We start from the raw sequence: 13,246 nt of genomic DNA on the forward strand, positions 1-13,246 counted from the left end.
GTTACTCACATTCTGAAAAAGCATATTTTAAATCAAGAAAAATCGCTTCCTATTTTTGTAAGGAGTTTTCTGAGTACTCTTAGTCTTCTGATGGGTCAGAAGACTTCAGTACAACACTTTCAGAATGAAACCTTTAAAAATAGTTGTTTTTTTTTTTTTTTATAGGAAAAGTTACAATCGAAAACTTACGTGCAAGATTCAGAGAGTAAAAAAAGATCATCATGGAAGAAGACTGAAAATGAGTCAGCTACTTCTATCCACTATGTCAGCTACTTCTATCCACTAATCATCAGATATAGTTTTTGCTGAACTTATTTTGAACAAATTTATATTTAGAAAGGGGCTAGGCTTCTAAGTCAAAAGAAAAAAATGCTGAAGTTTGAAGAACTGTTGCACATATATTCATTAACTGCTGCATTTAGCTTGGTCTCTTCCTAGTAAAGAACACTTCGCCCCTCCCCCTTCCTTTGCTTTTTTCTCTTCTCTCAAAAAACAACCTTTGTTTTCACATGAGATCACAAGACTATTCAGTGAAAAATATCACATGTGGTGCAACTTGCATACATTACACTTTCAGGCCTTGAGCTTATCGGTATGATTCAAATTAGCTATACTATGTATATAATGAAAAGCTTGCATGTCACAGAAACATCATTACGGTATTTTCAAGAATTGTATCACTTCTTCCAAGAAGCATGAATTGAAAATGGACATGTAAGGTTCATTTGCATTTCAGTTAATGGTCCCACAAGCTATTCCAGCTCAAGAAAGACAGCTAAGCTCATCAAGAGATCTACTTTTTTAAAGCAGAATATCAGAATCAGAAAATAACAACTGCATATAATTTGTAGTTCTGATGAACTGTTCTGTTCCACAGAAACATGAAGCCCAAATTGTTTCCAGCATTAGCACAACAGACGCTATTTCCTTTTCCCCATTTGTGTCCCTCCATTCTGCTCTTGTTCTCCCATTTTCACTACCAGCTATTACTTTTTCACGTGCACTTTACAATGAACCTTGCTTAGCTACTCTGCTCTTACCCCAACTCCTTTTCTCTTGCAAGACTTCCCTTTCACACACTCAGCTACAGAAACTTGCTTTGACTGGATTCCAGAATTCCTCATCTGAATGCTTAGAAGCTTTGTGCTGCCAACCTATGGGGATTAGAGAGACATCTGTTAATAATAAGGCTTCCTTGGTGTTTAAAGTTTTCAAGCAACTAATGCCCACAACATTACCATAACATAAACACATACTGTCCCCCTTTATAGACAGAGAGAAAGAAAGAGGTTTATGTGATTTATCTGAGACATAAAACCAAGTAAAATGCTAGGAATTCCTACGCTCTCGATTCCCAAATTATCACATAAAAGGTGTATATAATCCAGTTAAAGCAACATAGTAATGAGAGGCAAAAAGCAAGTTTCACTGAACAGCCTCGCCATTGGAACTCTGTCCTAACCTGATTTTGCCTTCCCTCTCACCTCAGCTCTCCAGGGAATGCAGGCTGTTAAACACCGCTCTGCTAGATGCGAATTCTCACCATATAGCAGCACTTTGAAATAGCAAACACTAACAGGATATTTTCACTTCGACTTTTAAACCAGCTTTGCCCCCAGGCCTCCCATGATTTAAAGTTTAAATGTTCAGAACTCCCAGGTGGTCACGCATTACATTTTGAAATTGGTTTTTCGGTGCTCCAGACACACCACACATAGGCCATTAGAGGACTTGAAGACCTGCTTAAGAATTGTGCCTAGCCTCCCATAGAATTCAGAAGACCAAAACTGATTCCACTTTACACCTTGAACTTTCCTACCATTTATGCTCTTTTCACTCTAAGGATAATTACACCATCAACCAACTCAGTCAGATGAGCCTGACCAGCAAAAACCACATCTTCATCAAGTCCTTCAGAAACTGTGTCAGCATAGCTAATCTCACTGCGAACAAAGCTGAACGTGCCCTACAGTCTCCTAGGCATTGGTAGGAATTGCTCTCAATATTGGAGAAGTGTCAGGTCCGTGTTTGGTAGAAAAGTGACCATTCGGAGATGAAATTTCATCTGTTCATTTTACAGATAGCATAAAAACTGTGTGGTCTGTTCAAGCCCAAAAGATACACTGAGGAAAAGTTGTACCTGAAGTTAATTCTTCAGATTCCAACCCAGGCTTGTGACAATGGATAGGCTTCTACTCTTCAACATATTTAATTTTGAAATACAAAATGCTCATTTAAAAAAATACACACTACAGATGATATAATAGCAGTAGGTAGCAGACAGATACACAGGATAAACAAACCAGCTTCATAACATTCCTATGCCCAATATATGCATCAATAAAAGAGTACACAGTTGATAAGGTGTAGACATTTCAGTAACTGCACTTACTCTCTTCACTCTGAAAGAGAAGCTGAAGAGACCATTCAGTGATCTATTAGCACACAAACCTAGGATCTTCAGGTCTGATCACATTTTCATTTCTGGAAAAGAAAACAACTCATATTTTCCAGGCAAGCATTAATGCGTATACAGAAGCAAACATCAGGAAGGAATAAAATGGAACGAGCAAATTTGCAGTTGTGTTGTGATACCTGAGCAATGCAAGTACGTGCTCTTCCAAAGACAATAAATTAAAAAGTTACTATTAAATGTGGTGACATCTGTAAATAATCTACAAGTCTTATGAGGATGTTCTAGGGGAAAAAGCTAACAAGCAGAAGCGTTCTGGCATACAAGACATACTATTCCTGCACAAAGTAGTACAAGCCTTTCTGGCTTCTACATTTTCCCTTACAAAAGACAATCCCTTTTTGACCCTTACAGCAGCCAAAATCATCATCAAAAACCTTACTTCTGACTATGCATAATAAATCACTGGTAAGATTGGTTGAATTACAATGAATTAAATCAATTATGACTATGACATGCAGCACTACCTGAGCTCAGCCCAAAGCTCCAGAACATTTAAAAGCTTTTGCCACTAGAATTAGTAATAAATTAATAAGCAACAAAGAAAGCAAATAATCACAAAGTGGTAATCCACTGCAAAGATCTTGGCTTTTTTGCGTTTTTTTTGCGTTTGCCCTCCGGATGCCATCTGTAGGTTGTGGAAGAAAGCACTGCATATATCCAGCACACAACAGAAAAGCAGGCTGTGAGGAATCAAAGACTGCACGTGGATAAGTCATTCAACCTTTGCTAAGCACCCAGGTCATCCCTGCACAACCCAAAAGACTGTTAGAAAGTAAATTCAACAGTAATTACAATTGCTGCCTTCTATTATTTTCTCACATTCAGGGAACCAAACATTCAAGTCCTACTTCCAAGCACTTCAGAGACGCAATTCCAACTTCTACGCTGGAGGTAAATGTTCTTCTTCCTTGGCAAAGACATCCTATTGATCTCTCCCAACACATGAAATCAGCATTAAGTACTGCTGCAATATCTAGGCAAAATTGTTTTAAAGCATTTCATTTCAGTCACTCTTCTTTCATGATTTATTCTCTACCTACTTGCACTTGCCTGAGCCTTCTAGAAAGGGCTTTCCCCTTTTGTTCACCTCCAGCTAATGTTCCACCTCTCTGTTCTCTAAATCCCTGACCTCTCATCCTTGGGGCGTGTATCAAAGTTATCAAGTCGAGTAAGAAATCACCTCAAATTTTATGGGAAAGGCTTCTGCCTTTCCTCTTCCCTCTGCTAACCCAAAGCTGTTTTTGCCTTGTCACTTAATTAAAATTAGAAATAAAATCCATTAAAAAGTTCAATCTCAGCCAAAGGAAATGGAAGCACAAATTAGTGCTTGGGTCAGTTCAGGAGCACTTCATGCCACAACCCTCGAGTGTTAATACAAATAGCAACCACAGGCAAGCTGCGGTTAGGCACTGTCCTCACATAATGTCAGTACAAAGATCTCCCAAACACACTTCAGAATTACTTTCTATTCTTCTGTGGACCTTCAAAAGATGTCTGTTGTTACTACAGACATGAAAATAACATCTCAACAGTGACAAGAGCATACTGTTTTCACAATCCTATTATTTTCCCTCTTTAAAAAGTAACATGCATTATTTCTCTGTAAGTAAAACTCCAGCCCTGTTCTTCACTGGGTGGACTGAATGTGGGCTCCAGGTCAGTAAAAGATAGTATATTGAGCAGCTCCTAATGATTTACACATGTAAAAAGAACCTTAAGGGCAGTGTTTTAACAAGTAAAAAAAAAAAAGGTAACTTCTTTCTCTCCAAAAGGGAAAGAAGAAATCATTGGAGATACAAAGTAACTCTTGGAAGAATTGCATACATTATATACTCTTAGTTGCAGACATTCTTCCCACAGCAATTTCAGAACATTTCATTTCTGAATCCTACATCAGTGACATTTGGTATGTTTTAGCAGTGAGGTTACACCTAACTGTATGTGCTTGGGAAAAATCTGCAGAAAACATACGAAAGCAGATGTTGAAAATGGTCTGATGACAAGACATTCATCTCCTCATGAAATAAGCATTTTAATATTTCCCAATTTATGATAGTACTGGTCATTTCTGGTCATTTAAATTGTTCATTTTCCCAAGCACTCTCTATTGTTAGTTTCTTGCACAAGGTCTAATCTGTTCTACAGATTTCTGCTTAATTCGTTATCACATGCCACCAATACAGCTATAAATTGAAAAAAAAAACAAACACTAAAATTAAGGTAAAAAATGACCTAACTTCTGATCTATCACTGATAGTTCAGCATGGATAAGTTTGTAATCAAAACCTGCTATTCACATGTACAAATTTTCATTTGATGTCTCAAAAATCAAAAGAAAACAGCAATGAGCAACAGACAGGGAAAGTGATTTGATTTTACAGTGCCCTGCATTGTTGAGCTGTCCCTAAGCACTTGGCAGGACAAGCCTCCTAGACATGCCACCATACAGCTACATACAGCAGCTGTCCTGCTCTCTAGAAGAGTTTACCTGTGATCAGAATACCTTCATAGTGAAAGGCAGAACATAAACCAAGACAGGGCAACCTTTACTCAATTAAGAAAAAATAGAGGTAAAGAAAAAAGGCCGCTATATCTGTAGGGACAGTGCTGTATGCTTAGAATTCTAAAGTGTACCACAAAGTGTAACTAATTGATACTGCAAAGGTAACTGTAAAAAAGGAAAAGTTCTTAGTTTCTGAGGTTTATGCTGCATTTCTCATACACCTTACATCTAAACCCCCTATATTTAACAGTGCCATAGGCCAAATAGAACACTGCAGTAAAAAAAACACAGCAGATACTTTTACCACAAACAAACAAAGCTCAGTTCTACACAATTTATTAATCTTGTCTCACTGCATGAGGAACTATCATAAACCTTCAGGCATACACAACTCTAAAAATGGAAGCTTTCCATAAGGAAAGTCCTTCCTGTGTGATGAAACATAACTTATCAAAAACAGGATGCAGCACACAGAGCACATGTGCATCCTTGCTTCAATTGTTACAGCATTCATTAGCCCTTCCTAGCTGAATTACTCAGTACAGTTGTATTTGTTTTTGTAAAAGCAAATCTACTCTGCCCATAACTCTGTGAAGCAGAGACAACTGGGCACAAAAATGAATACAATTCAGGAAACTAAGCACAGTTGCATTTTAAAGAACATGGTAAACCGCTGAGCCTATTACATAAAGATTATTGTCTGCTTGAAAAGGATTACAGTCAGGGTGGCCAGACAAGCCCGAGATATCATTTAACACAGCCTTCTATGCACCCAATGACTGGATTATTCCAAAATCTGGAAAGCAAAGTTGAAGCCAACTTATCACCCATCTCATTTGACATTACATGTCATGAGCGGATCAGAACAATCCTGGAGGTCTACGATTCACAAACAAACATGCAAGCAAGCCCTCTTCTTCTCTTTGCTCCACCCTTCACAAAGACAGACATAGAAAGGAAACACCAATTTTATAATGTCAGCATTTATTTACACGATCAAAGATTTACATAGTTTGAAAAGTTGTCACAACGGGAACCCAACCATTAGTGCCTCTCTTCAAAAATGGGATGACTTAAGATTTGAAGATGTGGCTTCAGAACACTTCAATGATCACGTGGAAAAAAGTACCAGGAATCAACTAAAACAAAAAATACACATCAAGAATGACATTAATTCTATACGACCAGCCTGACACAAACACTTAAAAAAACAACATTCAGTTCTGCCAATAATCTCCTCTCTCATAACAATACTTCTGGGCAAACTCTATCCCTAGCCGATGTAAAGTTTGTCCTCAAAATGATATCTGTTCACTTTAACTGTTTGCCTGAAATAATTTTGAAACAACTCTTGACACATTGACATGACCATCCTTGGAAAAAGATCAAAGATTACATTCAGTTGTTTGTCAACGATCCGAGATGCAAAACTCCAGTAAATAAAAGCTATTTATTGGCAAGCCATATAAGGGCAAATTGAATGCAACTTTCCCATGACACAGCCTACACAGATGTTACTTTGCAAACAATTCGGAACTTGACTCACGGCTAAGTTTCTCTTAGTGCTTCCTTCCATCTCAAAAAGTGCATGCCTTGTCTGTAACTCCTGCCAGGACAAAAATCTCTCTCTTTTTTTCCTAATAGTTAACAAAAATGAAAATCTAGGATTTGCTTTTATTTCTTGACTAAAAACACATGTTCCATTAACATGAAAACCAGTCAAAAGTAAAAAGAGAATTCTGTCTTTAAAAATTACACTTGAGGAGCGTGGTTGTATCACTTTTAAGAAAAGAGGTTGTTTATCTGATTAGTTAGCTACTGTGAAGAGCAACAAAAAAGTAAGGCAAAGCAACCTTTCTCCTCTAGAAAGGATAAACGTAATGCATCTATCTTCCATGACTAAAGAGATGAAAAAATATTTAGTCTTCTCATCTTTTTTTATGTGAACTACACTTTCATTCACCCTTAAAAGCAATCTCCCACAAACAACTCAGAAATTGCTTCCCATGTTCTATTTAACAGAGCACAAGCACCTCAGTCTGACAAAACCATATCCATCATGCTCATGTGGACAGAAACACCTTTTTCAATAAGACAGTTTCTAAGTTCATTTTTAAAGCAAATCATTAGTAATTATATGGTATTTTGGGGAAAAGAATATACCTTCTGGGCAAACAGAATCTCCATTCGCAGGCACTGATGCCTAAAACAACAACAAAAAAACACTGTCAGTGTTTTGTTTGACAGATAACACACAAAGCTATTTTACTGCTGAAGCCAAGAGGTAACAATAAATGACAAAACAGGCAAAATAATGAGTGACAGATTAATGCCATCTCTAACATATATCTATCTTACTACAGTCTTAGAAGATAACAGGATTTTCCATTTACATGCTACAGAATGAAAATGCTTTTCCAATTACTTTATTATACATCTGTATATTTCATTATGAGATACATATAAGAGCATATGTGTATATGCACAAACATACACAGTTTGTATTACAGGTAGGCAAACATTTTAAAATAAATATGTAATCATACTCATACAACTACATTTTGACAGAGAAGGAGTCAGTGCTGTACAGAGTGAAAATTGTTTTAAAATATAGGTCTGTCACTTCTGGTTCATTTCAAAGCTGGATACACTCTTCAATCACAGTATTACACAGCATGTCTTGTCCTACTACTTAAGGGATGACATTAAAGCTGGTTTTAACATCAGCTGGAAACATCTTCCCCACAATGAGGACGCTAGCCACTCTTACGGTAACAATTCTCTGTCCATCATCCCTCAGCTCCTCACAAATGGGCAAGTCTGATTGATGTGGAAGAAACAGCATCTCAGCATAAGGAATACTGTAACATTCACGCTCCCCACACACAACTAGAGTACAAAACAACAGGAGGACATTGGCCACTGACATGATACAAGTCTGTTCCAAGCAGACCTACCCGAACACACAACCCCAGGACTATTGATTTGGCTGAACCATGCAGCAAAGAGAGCCTCAAAGGTTTAAGTTTGAAGCCTCGGGAGAACAAAGCTGCAACACATCATCTGCATTGCTAGGTGGAACTTCCTGCCTTTGTAGCAGCATGCGAAGACGTCAGTGAAAGCCTTGAAGCACTCTGCAGGCAGGCTGAGCCATAGGCAGCGCAGGTGGATTGAGCACAGGGCAGCATTCAAACTGAGCTCACAGTTTGAGCTGGTTAGGCCTGGCTGTCTCCAAGCAGAAGGAGGGTTTGCTCTGCTCAACAGCAAGTCAAAGTCTCTGAGGAGGAAAGCTAAAAAGCAGCATTCTTTCTCCTGCTTTAAATATGTGCACAAAGGGGTTACATGACAGGTCTGAATGGATGTGCCGGCCTTATCACCAGACCACTATCTTTCCTTCCAGACAAACACAAAGCTTTTTTTCCACAAGGCAGGGAGAACCAGTGGTCACCATCTAGAAGCAGGTGCTTGCCACTTCTGCATCAATTGCTCAGAAAACTTAAGACAAGGACTTGGCACCTTCCCACCAAGAACAGGTCAAAAATTCATTCCACTGAACCAAGAACCTCTTTGCTACAGAATTCTTTCATCGGAGACACTGCTTCACGTGACCCTACTTGAAGCAAGGGGCTTGGATTAGATGATCCCAAGCAGTCCCTTTCAGCCTCAACCACTCTGTGTCACTTTGTTCAGGATATCACCTCTCCATGCCCAACCCTATGGGTCACAACCTGGCACTAAACTGAAAATTCTGCTTTTCTGAAGTCCCAAATGGAAAAGACTGCTCAGAGAGAAAAGAAATACAAGAAGTGAGGCAGTCGGTAGGCTTTCCTGGTTAGATCTAAATTATTACAAACATATTAGTAAATACACATATCCAAACTCTGCTGGAGGTTTTTCTAAACTGCCAGGAAAAGTCAAATATTTTCCCCTGTAAGACATTTTTCTGCATTTTAATCAAAAGATACCTCATCCAGCAAAGCGATCTCAGTTCATTTTCTCTCCAGCACTATAAGGGAGGAATTATGTGATAAGTCTGAGAAACTGCACTACTAACTATATATAGATTGCCTTGGAGATTTTCCAACTTCAAAAGTCCTCAGCGGCTCCTTCTCAAAGCAAGTGAGCAAGCAGTTCTCAGGATTAATGTTAAACAAAGGTTTGGCTGTCCCGGTCAGTTTTACAGATGGCAACACTTGAAAGCCTGAAATAAACAGTACATCTTAGAGCTAACACGTTCAGCTACAAAACTCTGTTCCTCCTGGGCTTAGTTTTCAACATGTACTAACACTGAAGCTGAGAAAGATGAAACAATTTTCAGATGTAAAGAAACAGCAGAAATTTTCATCACCTAGAGTGTTACTACCCAAGTGGGCTTGTAGTTGCAGGGGGACAGAATAATTCTGGCTGGTTCAAACATTCTGTATGTGGTCCCACATGCACACATCATCTTCTGATCTCTTCGGAATTGACTGGACATGGCAACTTCAGCAGCTGCAGTTATTCCTAATTTGCCATCAGTACAGACGACAGCTCCCTATGTGTAAACTAGCTAAGCAGAACAGAAATGCCCTAAATCCAAACCATTCTAGCCCCATGTCTGTAAAACAATGAAAGGTCAAATATCAGCAAAATAAATCCTATCAATTTGAATGAGATGATCTTGGGAACTACCCCAGCAAAAATACCTGATATTCTCATTACAGTATGATTTGGTAAGCACTTCTTCAGGATTTGTTTCGTATCTTAGCTGCAGTTCTCTTGCCCACCAAAACAAAAAAAAAAACAAAACAAACAAACAAACAAAAAAAAAAAACCAAAAAACCCAAAAACACAAAAACACAAAAAAACCCCACAATAATACTGAGAGTTGAAATTTCTTTTTTTGTTTAGCATTCAAAATATCCGACTTAAGGCAAATATCACCCGTTAAGAAACTCCATAATCTGGCTGCAGAAACAGAAGTATAGGGAAACAACTCGCACTGGAAAAGTAAGCTCAGAAATTTTGCAAAAGCAAAAATACGTTTCTTACTGTATTGCAGATAAAATCTCTACCTCTGCTTTTGCTCTTCTGCTATTGTTCAGAAATTAATAAATGAACATAAATTAGAAGAAAAATGTATCTGCTTTCAGTTAAAAAAAACAAAAAAAAACAACCAACCCAAACAAAAAAAAACCCACAATGAGAAAAAACAAGCAAAAAAAACCCAAACCAGACACAGGCAGCTTTCATTTAAAACTACCACAGCCATTAAAATTCTGCAGCCAACACTCATGTAGTTTCACTTTTGTGTGAAAGACATGAGTGCCTGACAACCAAAGTGGGCAGTACAGTGTACCAGACAAAAGGAAATCTGCTTAAAATGTGCAAGTCAGCTTCCCTGCTTGCATTCTGAGCTTGACTGTACACCATTCTTACTTCAAGAGCATTTGTGCTTTTCTTAGTTACCGCAGGTTGGAAATTGCATGCGGTAACAGCAGCACTCAAAATAGAACTGCATCTATTTTCCCCATCTGAAAAGCAGCAAGAGATGGTAGCCTATAAAGCCAATTAAAATGCTTAGAATGAACTCTAACTGAATGATGAAGTTTGTGATAACTTCAAGAAAACAATGTCATATAATACATGTCAGACACAAAATAATGCCAGACACAGAAGGGCCAGAAGTGATAACATCTGATAAAAAGGCAAGCGTGCAAAACAAGTAAGATGTTAGAATTTGACACAGAGGATGTGTCTTATAAATGAGACTTAATATTGCCTCCCTCCCCATCAAAAAAAACAAAACAAACAAAAAAAACCAATAACAAAATGCAAAACAAAACCAAAAAAGACAAAACAGGAAAAATAATTATTTGATTATTAATTAACTAGTGGATATTGCTGTTTTAGACAGATAATTATTTAGCCCCTCAATTCAAAAGTACAAATAGCACAGAACTTGAAAGAAAAGGTCTGACACCATTCATACCAAGAGTACATTTGAACTTGAAATCTGAGTTGCATTTCAATGCCCTCAAAACACGATTTGTAAATTTCAAAATATACAAAAGGCAAATACTTTCTGGCAGCTGTGACTGACATATCTTAAATGTCTGAATTCCAAAATCAATTTTTCTTTCATTTAAAACTCGGAGTCCCATTAAACAACATGGACCTAAACACACAGACAAGTGCAAGTACGTAAAGGTATTTTCAAGGATATGCTGAAAGCATGTAACATGAACAGGAAAAAGTTTCGACACTTCTTTGTGACTTAAGCTGACTTTTCTGCACCTGATCATCTTGTTTGTTTAAGACAACATTCTTAGCATAAATTGTGTTGGAATGTTACCTGCACAGAAAGAGGACATCATGTCCTTTAACATCTGAACTTCCACTGCTGCTGTGACTACTTGGGCAAAATACTGACTGTGCACAGCCTGAGTCAGTTAGCTACCCAAGCAGTTATGCATGTGAGCAAAACACTTGCCATAAGCACTGACACATTCATACTGTATGTAAAATAATGATGATTTTTTAAACGCAACACTTGGAGGTATTTTTCTCCATTTAATTTCTGAAACTTCGTTTAAATTCCAGCATCCAAGCCAGCATATTTTAAAGTAGAAGAAATTCTCCTGCATTTGCACATGAAAAGTATCAGACCTGCAGGACATTTTCCTCGCCTGAACAGGAAACCTGCATGTTTTAATTTTATGTTGATTCGCAAAATATGACAGGCATTCTTTACAAAACATTCAGAAAAGCACTCCCTTCTCTTACAGCAATGCACTCAATTATGCAAGTAGACAAACAAAGGACCCCTTTAGCGATTAGGGACTACAGTCAGCTAGTCAATGAGCTCTAACACTGGGTGGTAACTCCTGGCAACAGGGGAGACAGAGAAGACAGGGGGCTAGATACAAATAGCAGTCCCTCTTGCTATTCAGGATCAAAAGAAAAATCCAACACATCAGAACAGTAATGAGCCTGCCAGAAAACACAACTGAAGCACTGCAATAGAAGCTTTCTGTTATGATGCCTACACTTACCCCACAACATTTGTGTTCTTCTTTCAATTAATATCTTAATTTTTTATTTAATTAGGGACCACATCAGCTTAGGTATTTTATCTCAGTTTTGGAGCTCCGAGGCTTTTTTTGGGTTTTTTTTTTTTTTTTTTTTTTTTCCTATTTATTACTTTTTAAAGAGGGTGAAATAAAGTAAGAACTGTCCTCACCGACTGCACAATTGATCGGGCCTCCTCCTCACTGCAACAAAAAGGGCTGCCACTCACCAGAACATTTGTGCTGAAAAATTAAAAAATGTTTTATCAATGGAAAAGAAACAACACACAATTAGTACCTATGGAAAAAAAATAACAAAACATTTTCACATACAGAGCTCAGAAATGTATCGCTCATGAAATGAGGAAGCCAAAAATGCAAAGTAACAAGTAACACTGGAAGGCAATGAGAGTTTCTCTGGCTTTGGGTTTTTTTAGGCTATAAATTCTACACTAACATAAGCAGTACTCACACTTACTTCTGGCAGCTCACTTGGGTACAGTTCAGAGGACTGCAGTTAATAAACCAAATCCCCTTGAAAAGTCAACAGAGAAACTGGCATTTCTACAGGGAGCTGAACACCACCTAGATGGCTAGCAGTGATGGCATGAATTACCCCTTGTCTCTTACGCTTTAAAGGATGGCCAAATTCTACAGCAAGCCACTCGTATATTAACAGTAAACTGCCTGCAGCATATAGCAAGGAGAAAGAATTAAAACAAAAAGCAGGTCAAAACTCTGCTTTTTCCATAAAGCAGCAGATATCAGTACTTCCATAATGCAGACACAACTTCGGGGCCAACTATTTTTCAGACAACTTTCTCTGCAGACTATGAATATGTATCTGTTCATAGCAGAAGTGAGTTTGGACATGAGTTTTTAGGGTCTTAAACAATAAATGGCATTAATTTTCAAAGCCAGACTGAGTTTTTAGTTATTTTTAAACTACATCAACAACAAGTTCAAAGTGGCCCTTAAACAATCAGGACTCAAAGTCTGAATATTCTTGTAGACCTACAGCTTGCAGAACTACCAACACTGTTAAGTGCTCAGTCACTCAAGAGTCACATTTTGCCAACAAAGTAGAAGAGGACAAGGCCTCCTCCATAGCCTTTGCCCTCTGGTTTAGTTAAAGGTAATTCACAGCCCTTGAAAATCACCAGTCCAGATAGCTCTTCACAATTCAAGGCCACTGGTGCCAGAAATGCCAACACGAGC

At 38.0% G+C, this 13,246-nt stretch overlaps 1 protein-coding gene across 1 annotated transcript in view; it reads right to left on the reverse strand.

Annotated features, from left to right (window-relative positions):
- Positions 1-5,946: 5,946 nt before the first annotated feature.
- PPA2 (inorganic pyrophosphatase 2) overlaps positions 5,947-13,246 on the reverse strand; it is a 45,455-nt gene continuing 38,155 nt past the window's right edge. The window contains 3 exon segments of the mRNA XM_042812473.1: positions 5,947-6,118; positions 7,143-7,182; positions 12,202-12,271. Coding sequence (XP_042668407.1) covers positions 6,084-6,118; positions 7,143-7,182; positions 12,202-12,271 — 145 coding nt within the window. The 3' untranslated portion in view covers positions 5,947-6,083.

This window comes from Centrocercus urophasianus, unplaced genomic scaffold (assembly GCF_019232065.1).
Source record: "Centrocercus urophasianus isolate 14NV4802_14NV808 unplaced genomic scaffold, USGS_Curo_1.0 seq_13, whole genome shotgun sequence".
In the NCBI taxonomy this organism is placed as follows: Eukaryota; Metazoa; Chordata; class Aves; order Galliformes; family Phasianidae; genus Centrocercus; species Centrocercus urophasianus.